Consider the following 20,355-nt stretch of genomic DNA (forward strand, 5'->3'; position numbering starts at 1 on the left):
CTAGGCTCTACCTAGCCTGAATAAAAAAAAAGCATTCTGAATAACCGCTATTCCGATTTAAACAAAAGGTCCTAACATCTAACTTTTGAAATACTTTGTAATTACTCCCCTCAAAACCCCTTTGGCACGCAACAACTCATAAGAAATGTTTCTCTGATTTGCCTTTACAAGCGTACATCTAGCTAAATTAATTTATTTCAAACTATTTTTACAGTATTTCGGTAAGTTCTTAGGAAAAAAAACGAATTCTTAGTGGCTACCATAGTATTGCTAAAGTATTTCACACATTTTAGGTTTAGAAACCCACCGAGCGTGTTGTGTCTATCGAAATCAAATATATAAAAGCTAAAGCTGTTTATAGGGATTTTTATTATTTGTAACATAAAAGTTTGTCATCTAATATGTATGTACCAAGAGCCATTAATCATTCAAATTATAATAGAAAAGACAAATGGATTTGAAGAACACACACATCACATCATTCCATTCCATGGTAAAAAAAAGAATCTCATTTCTAAAAGTTTATTTTATAATAGTTTAGTTTTAGTTTAGTTCTTATAACAAAGCGCACAGGGGAACTGGAATTTTCATAGTAATTTATTATGTGTGGCGATTGGAAAATTAGGATTTAAAGGTTTAACCTAAACACTTTAATGAATATAATCTCGGTGGCGAGTTATTCTCTATCAAAAATGATGCTAAAAAAATAGATATAGATATACAGATACATATACATATCGTCGCGCACTCATAACGTGGGGAGAGCGAAGTTAGGGGTACAGCGTCCTTAGACATAGTTTCAGCTCCTCTCTTATCACGTTATAATATCTAACCACTACTTAGCTTATACATGCGATATAAAGAGAAACATCCATCCAACCGATTGACAATTGATAATAATACAATATAAAACAAGAGCCGGAGGAACGTCTCCCTTTATATCTGCATAAACACTTCTTCTGTGTGCCTGGAACATTGGGGTTTGGTTTGGTTCTCAAGACCGACGTGTAAAAACTAGTTTCCACTTCGCCCTTCAAACTTACTACGCAATTTTTACATTACTTTGCAGTCCCGCTGAAATCTACGCTCTATACTCTATATTAGAATATTAGATATTAGGCTTGTATTTTTTATTTGCTCTCGATTCTCGTTAATTTCTACGTAGTCTCATCTAAATAATACTTCAAATAGTATGTACATGGCCAAGTCAACAATTGTTGCAATGTCCGATATCGTTTTTCCTTTCCCCTCCTTTCTCCCTTCTCAAAACGTTGAACAACCTAAGATCTAGTTTCCAAATCTCTTGATGGTGGCTATATTATAGTTGATGTATATATTTACAAATGAACACAAACCCAAAAATCTCTCCGAGGATCTCTAAATTCAAGAATCGCAAACTGAACTGGTAAATGAAGTAATTCAAATATGAAATGAATTTTTTAAAAATGTTTTTAAATATTTGTGTTTTAGAGAGTCAAAAAATAAACATAGATCGAGATATCACCCGCCACTGAGTTAAGTATTTCACATTATCACGTTTGATTGAGTTTGTTTCGCTTTCTTTTCGCTTGCTGGGGGACATACATAAACTCGAACGCATTAATTGTAGTTTCATTATGGTGAATCTAACTTTAATAAATGGGAAATATGTACCAATATTTATAAATGTAGTGGTAACCTTCTTCATAGTTGCTGAGAACGAACGAATGACATAATGATGAATTTCTTCTTTCTCTTTATCTTCAATTTATAAAATAATTCTTCTTATTACTTTAGGAGAAGAGAAACTTAGCACTGAAGCGCACAAATAAGGTTTGCAGACAGATGAGTGTCACTTTTAATCTAACCATACTTAATCGTATTCATCTTAACATAGAACTTATAAAAGGTTTCTTTGTGATTTATCTTCATAATTCATGGAAATTTGATTACTTATGTTAAAAAAAAAAAATTATATATTATTTATATATATGCATTTACATATATATAATAGGTGTATTTTAGAGGTTCCATTACCCGCTAACCATCGAAAATTTTCACAATTAAGAAAGGTAAAAAAAAAACAATTTGTGCTTTGCTTTGGTTTTTCAATCACAGAAATCTGTAGAGATTTTGCCCTTGCCTAAGAGAAATCCACAAATTTCACAGAATCTCTTGAGATTTCGTGTTGTTTTTTCGAAATACACTAGGAACAATGTTTTTATTTGAAAACCTACTTTGAAAGTTCAAGAGATTTCTGTGCCAGTTGGATTTTTGGCTGGACTTTTGGCTGGTTGAAAAATCATTTTGAAAGAGGCACTAACACCGTTCTTTGTTTTTTTAATGGGAGTAAGTTTAATAAAGTCCATTCGAGATTCACACGACTGCTTTTGAAAAAAAATTTATAATTGGTATATTTTATAATTGATTATACAGCATTGCCAGATGAACTACTGAACAAATTGTGATAGTTTTAGCGCTAGCGGAAAACGGAACCTCTAAAAAGAAAACACCCTTATATATATAAATATATATTCAACACACATTGGCGCCAACCTGATAATAGATCGACCAACGTTATCATGTTCATTTCTCCTTCGCTCCTTCGCTCGTGACAACGACCGCGTGTGTATAAATAGTGAAGAGTATTTACTGCTAAACCTATTGGTTCTCGTCATCATCTCCATCGCCGTCGTCGTCGTCGTGCTGCTCTTCCAGCTGGTGTTGCTGCTGCTGGGCAGCGGCGGCAAGTAACGCGGCTTTCTGTGCCTGCGCCTGCATCGACGCCTGCATCGACGGTGCGGACATGGCTATTTTCCCGCTCGTCTTGTACTCGGTCATCTCCTGTAAATGGTTTGGTAAATGGTAAAATGTGTGTGTCTAGTGTGAATGGTATATGTTTATATCAGGGGTGCTCTTTCATTGGGCACACGCCGATTCTTCTTTGTAAAGCACCCCTGTTTCACATATCCATATCCGATAATTTCTCATCCAAAACCGAAACCTACGCGTTCATATCGAGCCTTGTCCCGTTCTGCCATCGACTCGTACTTCTGCTTGACCTCGGGATCCACATCCGACCACTTTCGTCCCAGCTCCTTGGCAATGTCGCCCACTCCGAACTCGGGATTGAGTGCCTTCACCTTATTTCTTTCGTCATTGCAGAACCAGAAGAACGCAGACCTATTTGAGGAACAAATAAAGTAAAAGGAGATACAGTTTATTATTGCAATCCATTATCTGGCCATCTCTGGCAGTCGTTTGTAATTTGTAATTGATTTTGCTACGAACTCACAATGAACGTTTTGGAGCATTGGGATCCTTGATTTGTTTCCTCTTCTTGCCGCGTCCCACAACCGCTCCCTTGGGCGGCACATAGTTCTGCATTTCCGCCTCGTATCGCTGCTTGTCCTTCTCGGCCATTTCGTGGAAACGCTTCTTCTCCTTGTCGACCATTGTCTGGGGATTGGCAATATTATCAACTACAGAACTTTAACTTTTAAAAAGTTAATAAACCCACCTTCCACCTCTCGGCACACTTTCGTGAGAACTCGGCGAATATCACCGTCTCATCGGGATGCTTCTTTTTGTGCTCCTCTCTGCAAGTTTGTACAAAGTATGCGTAGGCGGTCATTCGGCCTCTGGGCTTGGCATCGGCCTTGCCACCTCTGATCATTGGGCTCTGTGGATTAAAGATTAGGGTTAAGTTTAGGTTACTTCAGGGTTAAATTGGGGTTAAGTTGGGGTTAATAAAAACGTAAAGCAATGACAGATTGTACGATCTGGGTTACTTTTCAACTTGGGGTTAAGTTTAGGTTACTTTAAGGTTAAGTTGGGGTTAAGAAAAACTTAATAGAATGTCAGATTTTCCAACTTACCGCTGCCGAATTGATGACATTCTGTTGCTGTTGCTGCTGTTGCATCTGTTGTTGCTGCTGGTGCTGTTGCTGCTGCTGTTGCTGCTGCTGCTGCTGTTGCTGCTGCTGGTGCTGCAGTTGCGCCGCTGTATTGGCATCGACCTGGCCCTGATTGGCGGCCGAGTACCACCATTGGGACCCTGGAACGGCTGCTGCTGCGGCCGCTTGTGCCATATTTAGGCGATAGTCATAGCCCGTGGTGCCGGCGGCATTCGATGTGGCCACCACTTGGGCCATCGTTGTGGCCGGATTCGGAAAACTGCTGGCCATTTTGTATGTGAACAGCTGTTGGGTGCCCACGCCGGCTGTCGTATTGGAGCTATTCTGATGCGCCTGCTGCTGATTCTGCTGCACGACCTGCACCTGGTGTTGTTGCAACTGTTGCTGTTGTACTTGTTGTTGTTGCTGAGCAGCCAGTTGCTGCTGATAGTGTTGAATTGTTTGCTGATCAATAGTTGGTTGGTTGATGGTGTTTAATTATTAGTGCACAATTAGTGCGATGCCAGTCGGTTTTTTTTCGAATCTGGCATCGCACTAACCACTAGATGGGTCCTTAAGATTAGCAATTAGTGAGCATTGATGGTTGTGTCTGGATGATCAAGTGCCAGGGAGTGATTTAAATCGATTGACAGATGTGTAAAACTGACTGTTTACCAATGGGAACCCGAAAAAAAAAACAGGACCTTTTTTTGAAGACCTACAAACATCCATTCTTAAAAATAGATAAACCCAACTAAAGATTGACTTTAAAATTAACAAAATATAGTATTTTCCATAGTTTATAGCCCATTTTCAAGTTTAGTTTGGATGAGGGCGTTATCCTTTTAAATTTTTCATGTAAGTAAACATGTAGATAGATGATAATCATTATACATCTACAAAAAATACTGCAAATTTTTGGAATGTCTATTCAATAAAAGATTAAAGATACAAGTAAATGAAGTACTATTTTCCCATTGCAGGGGGCCTCTTGTTATCATTTTTGTTACTCGATTTGTTTACAAATTACAATTAAGTATCGCACCAGCTGTTTGACGCCGGGCGATAAAAGAAAAAGCTTTTACATGAATCGGGCATGAAAAAGTGTGCAATGGAACTACATTGTATTTGTGGGGAAGAGGAAGCGGAATCGGAATCGGAACCGGTTCCCTTTTTTGCGAATCGGATCGGATTATCTCTTCGCTTTGATTCCGATTCCAATGCCAGGGCCTAAAGTGCAAAACCAGGGCGTCATGAATGAACCCTGAATATACAGCGCACATAGTTTTTAAGCCGAAAATAGCCGTTTTTCTTGCCAAATTTAAATAATATTCCTGGCTAAAATAGTACATGCATATGTAAATGTAAGTAAAAATAAATACATACATGACTATTTGCTTGGCCAAGTATTTGCCCATACATATTACATACATACATACATACATACGTATTTATATGGATTTATGCACACATGGGGGAAAAATATAGCCAATTTCGGATTACGCAAGCTGTGATTTTGGGCTTCATATTCAGGTTTTCACATAGATATGTATGTAGTATACACTTTTTGCATATATACAAACAAACGTGCGTACATCGCATTACGGCAACGTTTGGCAGCATACATACAGACTTACAGATCCACATACATACATATTTAAAAATGAAAAACAGATAAATGTAACAACATTTACACACAGAAGCGCACTTACAATTCTTATAAACGGTATAAATATACATTTGTATACTTGTACAAACTAATAAGAAAAATGGCGGACTTGGATGCGCACGCAAAATACAATTTTGATTGTACGGCGTCGTTTTTTGTTTGTATGCATACTTGCACATACATACGTATGTACATAGGCGTGCTCCTATTGCATTTACTCACACACTTGGTTACTAATTAATTAAAAACAAAAGCGAGACGCAGTGTTACAAGCGTACATCATGCACCGACATTTACATACATATGTATGTAAGTAACAAAAAAAAGGGAACCAAATCAGGTGCCAAAACATGTTTAAATTTTATTAACTATATTTATTCGTTTGGCGGGAAAATGATTTAGTTAAACGCAAAACGCGGCAACCCATACACAAACGCGGCTATGTGACTGTATATGCGTGTGTTTGTGTGATACATGTGTCCGTTTTAAATAAAACGCCGTATACCTGCACACAAGCTTACCTGTATTTGATGAAAGTGTTCCATAACTGTGCGGTATCGGATCGAGTCCGATTGTTTTCAGTGTGGATTGGCTTTATAGTTAGTCCTCTGGTCTATTTCCTTCACTTTTAGTCCACAAATTAGTAACTTTCTTTCTTCTTGCACAGAAATCTATGTTGTATGTGTATGTAAAACGCACACGAACGCAAGTCTTGAGCCAGTTTTGTCTTTTTTCCGTTTCTTTTTTTTTAATACTGTTCTACGCAGTTTGTTGTACGTTGTATTGTATTGATTATTGCACACGAATACGAAAATGTATGTATGTATGTACGGTGGTGTACGACGATACAAGCCAAAAATTCGAAACTCAAAATTCGAAAATTTCAAATTCACAATGCACACGTTTTTGTTTTTCGCTTGTTTTTTCTATTATTATTTGCAGCGCGAAACGCGGGCGGCTTGGCTGATTTGTTTTGTCGTTTGTTTTAACTTGTAAAAAATAAACAAACAGCGCTGCATACGCTTTGTATCGTGTCGTATCGCCTGTGTTTTGTTGGTGTGGTACATACACTATACACAACAGCACACAGTACGGTGTCGTATCAATGCGAATGCGATGCGGAAAATACAGAACAGAATACAGAATATATGGCCCGTTCGCGCGCCGCTCGCTTTATTGAAAACACACACAGAGAGTACCAACAACGAATGAAATGAATTGAATTGCCGTCTCTGCTTACTGTGCTTCCAAATCTAAACGAGCGAACAAATGTGTATGCGTTGAACTGTGTGCGCAACGGTGAGAGCCGTCTGAGGGTGTGTGAGTGGGGCGAGAGCGTAGGGGAGAGCGAGAGAGCGCCGTTTGTGTTGATACATACGGTACATACATATGTACATACACGTGGTGGAGGGAAAAGGCCTTATAAAAATTTTTGGCTTGTTACTTTCGTGCATATGTACATACGAACGCGAGTATGTACATAAACGCTGTGCGCTCTGCCCCGTACATACGGACAAACTATGGAGGTGGAGTGTGGGAAAAATACAAAATGGTATGTATGCATATGTACATATGTACGTACGGCGTACACGCAAATCGTTTTCAACTACTGCCGAAAGAGAAATGTATTTTAAAGATATTATATTTATAACAACATGCCACATTCATCAGTATGTACGGATGCCTATGCGTATGTACATTCGAATTCTACAAAAACGATATGCATCAATGCAAACACATCGATACATAACCAGGCATATACGTATAGAACGCAAGCACACGGCACATACACATCGCAGCGACCCGCTACATACACATTTTCATTTTATATTCCCGTCTGACTGTACCTTTCTCTCTCTTCTTCTCTCCCGTTTCGAGAAAGAGAGGCATGTTGAAAAAAATGCAGCCATGCCGTGTGTGTGTGTGAGCGTGTTAGTGAGGTCACAAAAACCCAAAAAACAAATTTATCAATTATATCGGTCACTAAAAAAATTTGTTTTTTTTAAGCTACTCATTAACTGTTTGGGGATTTTATTTGGTTTTAAGCATAATAATGATTTTTTGTAAATATGTATTAAGTTTTATACATTTTTTTATTCGCTTAAAAAAAACTATGCGTGTTTCGGGTTCTGTTTCCAATTTGCAGTGATAATTTTTAAAATTAAAAATGAAATAATAATTGACAGGCCTTTTTAAGAACATTATATTTTTGTCTCAATATTTTATTGTATTTTACTATCATAATTGTTCAAAGACTTATTGGTTAGTTAATTAAAAATACAATAAATAAAAACAAAACTTAAACATTCTCTACATTTTCACTAGTTAAAAAAATAGAATCCATGAAATGCTCCGTTTACACTGGGACAGCGATTCATATTTATAATTTATATAGGCATATTTTTTTAAATGGGGTGCAATATTTAAAAATAATAATAATCTGTAAATAAATGATAAATCTTAAATATTTACTCGACTTTAGTGTTTTCCAACTATTTACCTAGAACTATCGGCTGCGCAGTGTGAACGCACGCATTTCCGCTTGTGTCACGGGGTCCATCTCTAATTCAATAATAGAATTCGACTTGTTTGTAGTTTGCGCTACTGTTTTGCCAATATTTACTTGGAATATCAGCGAAATGTCGAACAAAATTCAGGTGGCGCTGCCGGAGGAGGAACTGGACTGGATCCAACTGCGCCAGGACCTGGGACCCGTGGCCGAGGTGGAGACGACGAAGGAGAAGCTGCAGCGCAAGATAAAGGAGAATCCGCTGGTTCCGCTGGGTGAGTCTTTCCGTTTGCCGCTCAATTAGGCGGTTTGGTTGGGTTATGTAAACAAAACATTATGGTTTGCGCTATAACTGATTAATTGCCTTTTTGCATCCAGGATGTTTGGCCACCACAGCGGCACTCACAGCCGGATTATACAACTTTCGCACTGGCAATCGCAAGATGTCCCAGCTGATGATGCGCACTCGAATCGCCGCTCAGGGATTCACCGTTTTGGCCCTGGTTGCCGGCGTCGTCATGACTTACACTGATAAAAAATAACTATGTGATCATAAATATATAGGCTGAATTTTGAATTCGGTTTTGTTTTTTTTTTTAGCACGTTGTTACAAAAGCTACCACCTACGGCTATAAATGTTAAATATATATGTTTTCTTTTATATAGAAAGTAACTAAAAAATATGTACCTCCAAATCTTTGTAATGTTTCGATTTTTTGATACGATATGAGGGCGATTTAAGTTCTTATTTTTAAGGGGCTACTTTAATGTGATAGTTTAAACTGTGATACAACCTTATACAAAAAAGGAGATGGATCGTAATTTTTGCGATTCTCATAAAAAGCAAGAAGGCGCTGACATTTATAAATAAACATTTGAAATACTATAATAAAGGTTTTAAAAATAACAACGCTTTACCAAGGTATCCAAGATCCAAACCTAAAAAGAAGCCCTGAAAAGCTCTAATATTTGAAAATGTCCTTTTCGAAAAAGGTAGACTTAATTGGAAACATATCGATAGCTTTATTATTTATACAAATTTAACAAAAACATCTTATATTTATTGAAGAGGAACTTTTTTCTTAAGCTCAAGCGAAAAGGATTAGAAATCCTTTCAATGTTATTACGTTGATTTGTATAAATAAAATAATAGATATGGAATGTTTTGAAAACATATACCTATGCATGAGCATACCTGGGTGTGTCCCAAGGCACGGGGGTAACTGGCTACCGACTTAAAGGTATTGCTAAAGTAACTGATTCTACCCATTTTTGGGGGAGATGCGCGCGCATTTCGGATGGAGAGGAGAGCCATGTATTTGTGATAGTTACTACCACTCAGTTCTGACTGGGATTTCCTTGACACAAGTCAGGGCATTGTGTTAAAAGGTTCGAAACTGTTTTTTAATATTAATTAATTCTATACATAATTACCTGTTAACTGGGCTGAAAGGTTTTAAAAGTGTTTCGCCTTAATAAAATCCTTATATGGGTAATAAAACCCGTAATACCCATTTACCTCGGGATGCATTGGAATTTTCTGTTTGCTTTGAGCAGGGCAAAGCTAGGAGCTGTGAAATATGAGATATTTTTAGAATTAGTAATAGCTCAAATGGGCTATAATAAAAATATAACAATAAAATAAGTTATTTCTTAAGTGCCCCTAGTGGACTCGTAGTTAGTAGTAGTAAAAGTAGTAGTAGTAGAATACCAACCCCCAAAACAGTGTTATGAATCCTAAACACAACACAGATACACATGAGTATGCCGAGCTATAGAGTGGGTATATGACTGCCCCATGTTCCCATGTTTCAGCTTCATCATGAACGTACTATTGGGAAACTGTGTGGGCAGCTGTGACCAGTTGGCCGGTCCTCCGCCGGACTTTATCCTCTCGATGCCGCCGCCCCCGCTGCCGTCCTTCCTGATCTCCAAGCCGGCGACGGTCGACATCCTGGTGCCCAGCAATGAGACGCAGCCGTGCTTCGCCGCCTTCATGTGTGGCCATGGGATGCAGCACAACGAGAGCGGCAACAATGCGCTGATGGAGCTGGTGAGGAGCGATTCGAAGAGCCTGGAGAATGTCTGGCTATTCGTCTCGTCCTGCATCGGGATCTTTGTGTTTGGCTGCTTCCTGGCCCTCATTGTGATCAGATGTAGAGAGTAAGTTATAATCATTTCTTGATTCCTGGTTCATCTCTTATCAAGGCACTCCTGTATCTTCTTTAGCAGCTCCTTCTTCTCGTATCACGACGCCAATATCAAGCAGACGGCCATCAATGCTTTGGGCGAGGCCACCAAGTCGAATGCCTTCACATCCGGCGGAATTCTATATCCCTGCGCCACGGCCAACAGCCGGGATTTGCTCCAAAGCCAGCTGGTCAACGACAGCCGTCTCCTGTGGGCCACCCTAACGCCCCACGGCACCCGGCACTTCATCATCGAGAACTCCCAGGACGGGCACTACGAGTCGGTCGACTACCGCGGAAAGTCGCACAGCCAAGTGTTCCGCGGCTACGAGAAGCACTCGCAGTCATTTGTCAAGGTATGGGATCTACATAGATCTATAGATCTACAAGAAAGAAAAGAGAAGAAAGAGAGTTACTTAGTTCAAGATATATGTATTATAAAGAACTATACAGAACATGGATGCGATACGATGATATTTTTCATAACACAATATTTGATTTTACAAAAATATCAAAATTAAAACCTTATACATCAAAATGCTATTTATATTCCCAATAATTTTTAGATCTTTAATTATTGTCAAGATCAAAAATCACTTTGTTTAACGTAAAACAGTGAATGTTTTGTAATGTTTTAAATATTTATACGACTGATTCCATAGATGGTTTACAGAGTATTATAACATAAGTATATAATAATACATTTGGCGCCCAACGTGGGGCTATATAAAAACGGATTTATAAAATATATTTGCCAAAAATATAATCTTTAATTCTTACCTTCTTTCAGTCCTTTGACAACAATGGCTTCGTTGACTACGACTACGAGGATCCCACGCCGTTGATGGACTCATACCACGATGATATGGACTCGGGCTACCAGGAGCCACATGAGGTGACCGGCTCCTTGAAACGGTCTGCGCTGCGGGCCATGGACTCCTCCTCGAACGACACCCCGACCAGTGGCGGATCGAGCTCATCGAACTACAATGGCAATCAGATCGGCAACTCCAAGTCCATCAGCCGCAAGACGACGCTCTCCCGTCGCATCAGCGATGCCTCCTCCTCCCAAAATGGAACATCCATGTAAATGTAAATTTTGAATTGGAGATCGGATTGAGCGGAGATCCGGAAACTGCAGATCGTAGTGATGATTACACGCTGATATTTTAGACTATTTTAAGAGGTGATGATGATGCACAAGTGTGGGTTGTTGTTTTCGAGGATCACAAGAGCAGTTAAGGAATATGTTGCGATACAATTACGATTTTCTCGAACTAGATCGGATTTTAAGAGCCCAGAGTTATGTAGTTTCAGGATCGTACACTTTCAACTGCAGCTGGAATCGTTACCAATTTTACTATAGAGACCCACGCGCACATGCAATTACTTTTTAAGCCTACTATGGATTATATCCGCTAGTGTACTATATAATGCACACACTTAATACTCGCGTCGCTATCAATTGCTTGTACACACACACCTACACTTCTTTTATAAATATATAAAAAATACCCTAACTATACGTCAGATAATCGAACTAATCGCTGATCGCCGATCGGAAAGGCCAACTATTGTATCTGCATATAGAACTACCTTGGTGTCGTCGATAAGGAGTGAATAAACATGCGTAGATTTTGAAAATACTCTGAACACGTCTCGCCTTCAGCGCTCGTTTAATATAGTAGCGTTAAGAACAATAAATAAAATTCTCAGTAGTACATATACATACAATAATCCTGCAACCGCATTACCGATTTCGCTCAATTCTGGCCAAATCGGGGATAGATACATAGAATATGATTTGTTTTTAGTTTTATACACTCATAAAAATGTATTTCTAAAATTTAGAAAGCTCGCCTTTGGAAATGGAAAAAATTTGTTCTTCTTTTTAATAAAATTGCCTTTAAGTATAGAAAACTTCTAGATTTAAAGGCTAAATTTCTTAAAACAAATTAAAAGGCGAGATTTCTAAATTTTAGAAACAAATTTCTATGAGTGTAGGGGTTTCCCTTTTAGCTGTTTTAGGGAGTTTACAACTTATTAAAGGCCGTCTTCTCGTTCGCAAGTTAAATTAAAATTAAATTAAATTGAACAAATGGTCGAGAAAACGAACATGAATTGGGTTAAAGCCAAGAGTTTAGAATTAAGAATCTTCGTAACGAAATCTTAAGTTTATGGGTTACAAAAAAACATAGTTATAGATTAAAGATAGTAATCAAGCGAAACTGGCTCCGTCGCATCCTTATCCTTATGTTAAACAAATAGAATCTTAAGATTTCTCGAAAAAAAAAGACAGAAATTCATTCAGCAGCTCAGGATGCTTTTTATCCAGTCGTGCAGATGGACCTCGATGACGTTCACCTGGCTGTAGTTCTTCAGGTGGAACTGATTGAAGGCAGTGGTCAGGTGGATGACGGCGGACACAAAGTCGCTCAGTCGCAAGGTGCCATCCTTGCGGATATATCGCTGGATCAGGCAGTTCATGATGTCGGTGCTCAGCTGAAAGCCAATGTCGCACAGGGCATCTCGCAGTCGTTCGGCCCGCAAAATGCCTGCCTTCTCCTTGGTGTACATCTTAAAGACGCCCTGCCAGGACTTCAAATTCACCATAAAGGTCTTGAACTGCTGAAAGGTAATCCTCCCACTTCCGCTCCTGTCCTGCAAGGCGATAACCTGGCGGCAGATGTCGATATTGGCGCATCCCTTGATATAATCGTTGGGCAGGCAGGCCTCCAGCAGTTCGTGCAGCTCGAAGCAGTTGATCGTTTTGTTCTCATCGGCCAGCTGCATGTAGACGGGCTCGTACTGGCACACGCTCTTCACCTTTTGGCCAGCTGAAGCACCTGGAGCACCTACACCCGAGCATCGATCGCTTTCCGAGCTCTTGAGCGCCGGAAATGGATCGAGGAGGATCATGGTCTGCGTTTCCAAACAGGAGAGACGAAACGATCCAGTGCCCAGGATGCGAACCGTGAAATGGGCCTCCTCCGCCGGTTCATAGGTGGTCGGAATGAGCACATAATGGCCCGCCTCCAAGTGCGTATGATAGCTGACGTGCCGCGTATTGCCATAGTCCGAATTGAGGAAGCTGACGTGATTCTTGAAGAAGTCCTTCTGCAGGCACTCGCTGAGCAAGTAGTCGCCATCCCAGTTGTACATGGTGAACCCAATGACCTTCGGTTCGACGGCCGTGTGCTGATTGAGCGCCACCACCAGATCCTGTTGATCCTGCACCGCAATCAGCAGCTGGGGATTGATGTGAAAGGACTCGTGATTGCGACAACCACCGGCGGTGACGCCTCGCTTCCATTGACCCTGATGCATCTTCATTTTCCAATGCAGCGGCCGACTCTTGAGCATCTCCTCGTCCTGGGAGGTCTCCGTGTCCAGGTACACCACCTCCATGGTGGTGAAGATCTCGACGAAATCGCAGAAAGACAACCAGAACTCGCCGGGACCCAGCTGGCGGATGAGACGCGCCCGCTCCACCTGCGAAACGCGCTCCCACGTCTTCGACGATGGCGACCAGTCGCCGAGGAAGTGCGTCTTCTCGCCAAACGGCCTGCTCGAGAACGTGTCCTTCAGGCACACCAGCTGCACCGAGTCCCCCATCAGGGTCTTCACCTTGTCCAGGCTGGAGAGTCTGCAATTATTTCAGTTTTAATATGACATAATAATAATTTGGAATTCTTTTTTTGAAAATATTAACATGATATAGGGGCTACAAATTATAAAAATGTAAAGGAATCAGGTATATTATGTATAGATATCACATAAAAAGTATAGCTTTGAGGGGAATTTGTTTGAAAGTATGAGAAACTCAAGATATAATATATATAAAATATGATATGGGGGTTAAAATTTATAAAATTGAAAAGGAATCAGGTGTACTATGTATAAATATCACATAAAAACATAGCTTTTGATGGGAATTTGTTCGGTATCATGAGAAACTCAAGATATAATATATGAAAACATGATATAGGGGCTACCATTTATGAAAATTAAAAGGAATCAGGTGTATTATATATTAATATCACATAAAAACATATCTTTGATGGGAATTTGTTTGAAAGTGATCTATGAGACACTAAAGATAAGAACCCATAGTTACCTGTAGTTAACGTTCACCAATATCCCGTTGGGCATTCGCTCGGCCAGGTTCTTCTTGGCCACGGTGGCGCCCTTGTCGGCCAGACAGGTGACAATGCAGGTGGTGGTCAGCAGCTCCTTGAGCGTCTGCGGCCGTATGTTGTCCGCCAGGATGGGCATTTGCCGGACAACGCCGCCCAGGAGATCCGTCAGTCCATCCGATCGCGTTCCATACTTGAGCGCCTCGTAGGAGCCGTGCAGCTTGGCAATGGCCTTCTCCAGCAGGGCGGCCCAGAAGCAATTCGATGCCTGCGGCTGCATGAAGGCCAGACGACCGTTGATGGTGGGCAGTCGATCGTCGACGAGGACCTCCACCCATTCGCCGCACCACCACAAGCGGAAGCGAAAGACGCCGTGGGCATTGGTTAAGGTCTGATCGGCGGGCACCACCCGGTAGAAGAGATTCCTCAAAGAACTGAGCAGCCCCAGGCAGGAGACCAGCCAGCGATCGCCCATTTTGCCAGGAACCACGTCGAATTCGGCCGTCTCATTGAGGAACACCGGTACTGATCCAGATCCCGATCCTGAGCCAGATCCATTATCCATGGCCAGATCCACTATACGTTTCCATTGGAAGGTGAAGGGGGGCGTTTGGTAATAGAAGACGGACGACTGAACCGCGGGGAAATCGGGGTCTTCCCACAGCACGTTCTTCGCCCTGCAATCGCTCAATATGCGCTCGTATTTGGATGCCATTATCTTGGCCAGTATATCGCATTCACATCACTCCCGATTTTGAATTTCGATCCTTAATTGTTTTCTCGATCCTATTGCGATTTGCCTTTGCCTTTGCCTTGGTCTCCGCCCCTTGTAACCGAAGTGAAAGTTAACGAGCTGCATGAAAAATATACAATGCCAACTAGCTGGGCCAAGTCTAGCTGAGAGTCCGAACCGGTTCGGTTCGGGAACCGTTTTAATTGGGCCCGAAACGATACGAAATTCCATGGCTCAGAGACCGATCACGATTCCGATTCCAACTGGTTCCAGATACTTGACCATTTACGATCGTTGCGCATGCGCAATTAGATTCAGTGCCTAGCCTATGCCTAAATTATTTATAATAATTAATTTTGATTTTGATTTAAATGCATTGAAAGTAATAAACATGAGAGTTAGGATAAATATAAAATATATTTAACTTGCAATTAAGAATAATTTATATCAACATATTTTTAAACGAAAATTAGGAATATAAATTTATGTTTTTTATTTGTTCAACTGGTACCTAGAAATAAACTATAATACTAACTAACTACAAATAGTTAAAAGCTTACTATTTAAATAGTATATCGATGGTTAAAATATCGATAGGAAAAGCCAAGGAAAGCAAATCGAATCATAATATGATATTATATGTAGGTATATAAAAGTCAGTAAAATCGAATATATGATTGTATATTTTTTAAAAAATATAATATGAGAATATGGGCAGAAAAAAGGTTTATTCTACAAAGTAATGCTACATTAAAAATAAGTTCTTATGGTATTGGGATGGCAGTAAGTGTAATAGAATACGATCAGCACGATGCCGACTATATACAAGGCAATAATGGCAATGGAGAGATACAGGGGAATGAACAAAGCACAGGCAAATGTGTTTTGCAGCAGGCAGAATGTAAGGTATGAGGCGTATTTATACTTGGTCGGTGCATCCTTAACGGGCGTAAAAATAAAAAGGTAGACTACGCCAAAGCAAAGGCAGTACAGGTAGTTCATAAAGCGGGATTCGGCGATCATTGGGGAGTCCACGAAAAATACAATGGTGCCGCAAAAGCAAGCGTGCGCAGCACAAATAATCAGTGTTTCGATGGGAAAGAGACTGGCCACATACGCGATGCAAAGCGTTCGAGAAACTACAAAATAATATTTAAAAAACAAAGCAAAAACTACTTATAAATACTAATACTAAACACTAACCAGTGAGACAGAGGAGGAAGAGAAATTGCAGAAATCGTCCCTTGGCCGCAATATCATGTTTGTCCAACTGCACCAGGCGATTGGAGTGATTGTACGCCTGGATGCACCACGCTATGTTCCCAAAGTAGACGACGAAGGCGATCAGGCGATAGTCTGAAAAAATAATTCAATAATTAATTAGATTTGCATGTACTGAATTTTACTATCTCCGGATATGTAAAGCTTAGGTAAATAAACTAAAATAATTAATCAACTTGCAAGTTAAGCTCTATATAAATTTAATATTATAATAACTTTACTTTGGAGGATATTTAAATATAAATACTACTCTATAATTCGGAAATAATTTTAAACTGAATTTACATGTAAAGTCCTTGATCGATCGCAGTACTATGACGAGCTGTAATATTTTCTGCGGTGCGGATTCCAAGAACGAATCGAAAAGGCGGACAAAGCTGACATTGCACTCTTCCGTCATAAGCTTTTGATAATATCTGAAAAATATATAGAGTTAAGAAACCATTAAATTAAAATCATATGAAAATTCCAACACTACAAATGGAAAATCACTGGCTGTTTTTGGAATGTAAAGGCCGACGAGATCCACAACTCACCTGATCTCCTCCTGCTGATCATCCCGCCTTTTCGCCTCCGTATATTTCAGTGCATAATTAAGAGAGTAGGCATCGCGAAAGAGGTACGAGATCACCACATTTGAGTATAATCCCCTTTCCAGGATGCGTTTCTCCCCCGAATGGCCGGCTTTTAGACTGAAATTGAACAATAAACCTCATTTTAGCGGCTGTTGGTTGGAGAACCTCTGTTTTCTTACGTGTGTATATAGATAACCGATGTGACCGTCATGGGCAGCACGATCGAGCCGATCGTCCAGGCACAGTAGCCGTAGGATTCCTCCATCCAATACTCGTAGGCCAGGCCCCAGTTGATGAAAATGGAAACGAACCGCCAGAAAATCGAGAACCCAGTGAGCAGCATACTCAATCTTGAGATCGGTTCCATCAGGGCGTCCACCTGCGTTCTTTCGTCTGACTCCATCGTGACATTCGCTTTCTCCGCACTATGATATTGCACACATCATAATCCGCATATTTCGGTAGCTGACGACGCCCGGAAAGTTGCTTTTTACGATCAATTCTACTAAATTAAATTTAAATAATTTAGAATTTAGTGGGTCTCCAAAATTAGTGGTGGACAATCGGATAGCTTGAGCCACCAATCGATAGTCGCCTGATAGGCAGCCGTGCATCGATGCTGTCACCGATTACCATCTCTAGCCGACGGGTGAATGCCAATTTCCTAATTAAATTAATTTTTCCAATTGCTTAAAGCTTCGAAGTAAATTCCGTAAGCCCGATTGCCGAAGGAAAAATGCAAAGTTGAAGGAGACAAAGCGTTCCAGTTCTAGTGCAAACCGAAATACTCGCTGAGGAGAACAAAAGAGGAGGGGAAAAATCGAAAATAACTTGAAATGGGAAGGACCTTTTTGAGCCAGCCCCTGGCAATCGGTGTACTATGGATGGTTATACTAGTTGTACAGGACACTGGGGCCCAACTGGACCTGGATCAGATACAGACGCAGCTGCCCGAGCAAATAACCAAGTCGAACTTTAGCATAAACGACGCCAAGGAGCTGTTTCGCAACAAATGCGTCGAGGTGGCCGGCGAGGAGGCGGGTGGTGCGGCGTACGCTGAGATCGAATCGGGCTTTATGGTCCTCACCGACTGCCTCAATGGGCTGGTGAACTATACGGCCATGCAGGCGGAGATCCAGGAGGCCAGTCCCAAGGGCGAACTGGATGTGGTCTTCAACAAGTACTGCAGCCGACGATCGATGGCGGTGCAGTGCGTCGATGTCTTCACGGCCCAGCTGCTGCCCTGTTTGGTCCAGGAGGAGCGCGACGGCCAGGATGTGATCAAGCAGATCATCCAGAGCCTCTTGAATTTCGTCTGCCACAAGGACGGCGATCAGATAGCCCTCTTTATCGCCGAAAAGGGGCCCGAGTGCATCGAATCGCAGAAGGACAACATCCAGCAGTGTGTGAACAACACCTTCTCGGAGTATCTCAACCTGCAGGATCTGCAGGACAATCGCATCAAGACGATACCCAAGCTAACCGTCGGCCAGAAGCAGTGCGATGAGATGCTGAACCTTCAGGCCTGCGTGGTCAGCAAATTGGAACAGTGCTCGGACATAACGCCAGCGAATCTCGTCGAGTCGATGTTTAACTTTATCAGAAACCAAACATTGTGCCGGGACAATCAGAAATCCCCACTGGTCGCCGCCGCAGCCGCCGCTGCAGCTAGCAGGGGATTCCCCCAAATGACCAATAGCGTTTTGCCTTATCTCGCTTTTTGTTTGCTTATCGTACGATTGTGCTTTCAAAGAGCTCCCTAGTTCTAAGATGAATCGAAATGCGTTTTTTTTTTTGCTTTAATGCACGATAATCACTGTTTTTAGCTTTCGCCTTCGCTTTAACGCTAATAATGTATCTGTGGAACCGTGGAACAGGTGTCCACAGTTCAACAACGCTTTCGGGTTTGCGCATGCTAAAGTACGAATATGTATGATTCTTTGTTTGCTTTCAATATGTAATTAACTACTATGTCATGCGTTCATCCCAAAATGCTATAACTCGATTTAATTCAATTCCCTTAAGGGCAACTATTCTGATTCGAAATAAGTTTGTAACAATTGTATTTCACTGAGGGCAGCTAAATGGTAATCTCACTATTTTATAGTGGATAGGGTACGGGTTCGGGTTCGGGAAAGAAATACACTATATTCTATGTATATGAAAAATGAATGAAAATGTTTTGTAAATGAATATACGTATCATTATTGTAAAAATAAAGTGATAAATTTGAAATTAAATTTATTTGATAATATTAATGGAAACTCTGGGATTAAGGGGGTGGGAAGTGCTTTATCAACATTCTTTAGAAGGTATAAAGATAAATCTCTTATAAGCAGACGAAGTAAGAAATCTCCGACTATACATAGTTTTTAAATTGCGCGGGAAATCATATCAATAAAAACCTTAAATAATTAAATTTCTACAAATTTTGGATCAGGTTGGCAGTACCGCGATTTAAAACTGGTATAACACTTACTACTTTTATATTGCATTTTAAAAAAGTTGTATTGTAATTTTATTATTGGTTTTTGTTAAAGTACAAATTCTAAAATTTAAATTTGGTGAGTACCAATTTTGAAATAGAACAACAGATGTTGCGACCCGCGAAACTATCGATATTTTAGAACCGGTAAAAAACTTGATTGTATAAACATAATATAAATCTGATCAAGAACTTTAAAAACATCAAGATCCGTTTTATTAAATTTATGCTGCTCTACTGCAAAACTATAATATATATGCCATTAAAAGTGATCCCGATATTGTGATCACGGGATTTTTCTAATTCCTTTTTTTAAGAAGAAAGCATGGGGCTTGTTAACTTCCGATTGTTTTTATCAACAAAATCAGACGCATTATTTTATTGATCATAAATTCGGATCAACAGTGATTTTTGAAGTATTTTTATCGGTACGAAAAAGTGCGTGCGTAGGTGCCCTAAAGTGATGTAACAGCGGAACGGGCGGAACGGAACGAGGCGCAGACATCGTGTATCGTAGTATCGTACATGCGGTCGCCTGTCATACATACACGATGGTCTCTTTCGGTGCAAGTCGGCATTTCACATTGCAGTCCTCCATTTTAACTAAGAAATCTATAACGCAGCAATTAAAATGTATTTGTTTTAAGGATGCAGTTTATTTTTGAATTCTATCGTTTCAGTTCCACGTTCCAAGGTTCTGACCAAGGGTCACACTGCTGCCGCTCTCAATTTAACAGAAATGTTAAGATACAACGTTTTCTTACATTGGCAGAACTGTTGCGCCTCTGCTCTGCCAATGTAAGAAAACGTTGTATCTTAACATTGCTGTTGGAAAACCATGAAATCTAACATTTAGGAGCGCCAAATTGGCGGAAGGGGGAAACTGGTTTAGGGAAACGGGCG

At 40.4% G+C, this 20,355-nt stretch overlaps 6 protein-coding genes across 10 annotated transcripts; 3 read left to right on the plus strand and 3 right to left on the minus strand.

Moving 5' to 3' along the window:
• Positions 1-350: 350 nt before the first annotated feature.
• Dsp1 (Dorsal switch protein 1) lies at positions 351-6,787 on the minus strand. 3 transcript variants are annotated; one of them, XM_017143103.3, is made up of 6 exons: positions 6,066-6,787; positions 3,858-4,316; positions 3,500-3,661; positions 3,275-3,438; positions 2,988-3,162; positions 351-2,823 (listed from the first exon to the last, which is right to left on the minus strand). In XM_017143103.3, exons 1-6 carry the CDS (start codon positions 6,087-6,089, stop codon positions 2,641-2,643), a joined length of 1,167 nt encoding a protein of 388 aa, XP_016998592.1. In that variant the 5' UTR covers positions 6,090-6,787; the 3' UTR covers positions 351-2,640. The 3 variants fall into 3 exon arrangements, with proteins under 3 accessions (XP_016998592.1, XP_016998590.1, XP_016998591.1); XM_017143101.3 differs by having other exon boundaries at positions 3,858-4,340; XM_017143102.3 differs by having other exon boundaries at positions 3,858-4,319; positions 6,066-6,785.
• A 1,304-nt stretch (positions 6,788-8,091) lies between these two features.
• On the plus strand, positions 8,092-8,748 carry LOC108058406 (HIG1 domain family member 2A, mitochondrial). The gene is made up of 2 exons (XM_017143108.3): positions 8,092-8,328; positions 8,432-8,748. Exons 1-2 carry the CDS (start codon positions 8,184-8,186, stop codon positions 8,593-8,595), a joined length of 309 nt encoding a protein of 102 aa, XP_016998597.1. The 5' UTR covers positions 8,092-8,183; the 3' UTR covers positions 8,596-8,748.
• A 613-nt stretch (positions 8,749-9,361) lies between these two features.
• Positions 9,362-11,979, plus strand: LOC108058405 (uncharacterized). 2 transcript variants are annotated; one of them, XM_017143105.3, is made up of 4 exons: positions 9,362-9,442; positions 9,869-10,216; positions 10,283-10,598; positions 11,033-11,979. In XM_017143105.3, the coding sequence occupies exons 2-4, from the start codon at positions 9,876-9,878 to the stop codon at positions 11,330-11,332; spliced, it is 957 nt and encodes a 318-aa protein (XP_016998594.2). In that variant the 5' UTR covers positions 9,362-9,442; positions 9,869-9,875; the 3' UTR covers positions 11,333-11,979. The 2 variants fall into 2 exon arrangements, with proteins under 2 accessions (XP_016998594.2, XP_016998596.2); XM_017143107.3 differs by having other exon boundaries at positions 10,286-10,598.
• Positions 11,980-12,079: 100 nt separating this feature from the next.
• CalpC (calpain C) lies at positions 12,080-15,093 on the minus strand. Its single transcript, XM_017143100.3, has 2 exons — positions 14,360-15,093; positions 12,080-13,888 (listed from the first exon to the last, which is right to left on the minus strand). The coding sequence occupies exons 1-2, from the start codon at positions 15,091-15,093 to the stop codon at positions 12,550-12,552; spliced, it is 2,073 nt and encodes a 690-aa protein (XP_016998589.2). The 3' UTR covers positions 12,080-12,549.
• A 233-nt stretch (positions 15,094-15,326) lies between these two features.
• LOC108058455 (XK-related protein 6) lies at positions 15,327-17,519 on the minus strand. 2 transcript variants are annotated; one of them, XM_070219205.1, is made up of 5 exons: positions 17,147-17,519; positions 16,929-17,084; positions 16,678-16,808; positions 16,315-16,467; positions 15,327-15,443 (listed from the first exon to the last, which is right to left on the minus strand). In XM_070219205.1, the coding sequence occupies exons 1-5, from the start codon at positions 17,368-17,370 to the stop codon at positions 15,433-15,435; spliced, it is 675 nt and encodes a 224-aa protein (XP_070075306.1). In that variant the 5' UTR covers positions 17,371-17,519; the 3' UTR covers positions 15,327-15,432. The 2 variants fall into 2 exon arrangements, with proteins under 2 accessions (XP_070075306.1, XP_016998678.2); XM_017143189.3 differs by lacking the exon at positions 15,327-15,443 and adding an exon at positions 15,809-16,250 and having other exon boundaries at positions 17,147-17,518.
• A 71-nt stretch (positions 17,520-17,590) lies between these two features.
• Positions 17,591-19,207, plus strand: LOC108058456 (27 kDa hemolymph protein). The gene has a single exon (XM_017143192.3). It carries the CDS (start codon positions 17,804-17,806, stop codon positions 18,728-18,730), a length of 927 nt encoding a protein of 308 aa, XP_016998681.2. The 5' UTR covers positions 17,591-17,803; the 3' UTR covers positions 18,731-19,207.
• The last annotated feature ends 1,148 nt before the right edge of the window (positions 19,208-20,355 follow it).

Source organism: Drosophila takahashii, chromosome X (assembly GCF_030179915.1).
Source record: "Drosophila takahashii strain IR98-3 E-12201 chromosome X, DtakHiC1v2, whole genome shotgun sequence".
NCBI lineage: Eukaryota > Metazoa > Arthropoda > Insecta > Diptera > Drosophilidae > Drosophila > Drosophila takahashii.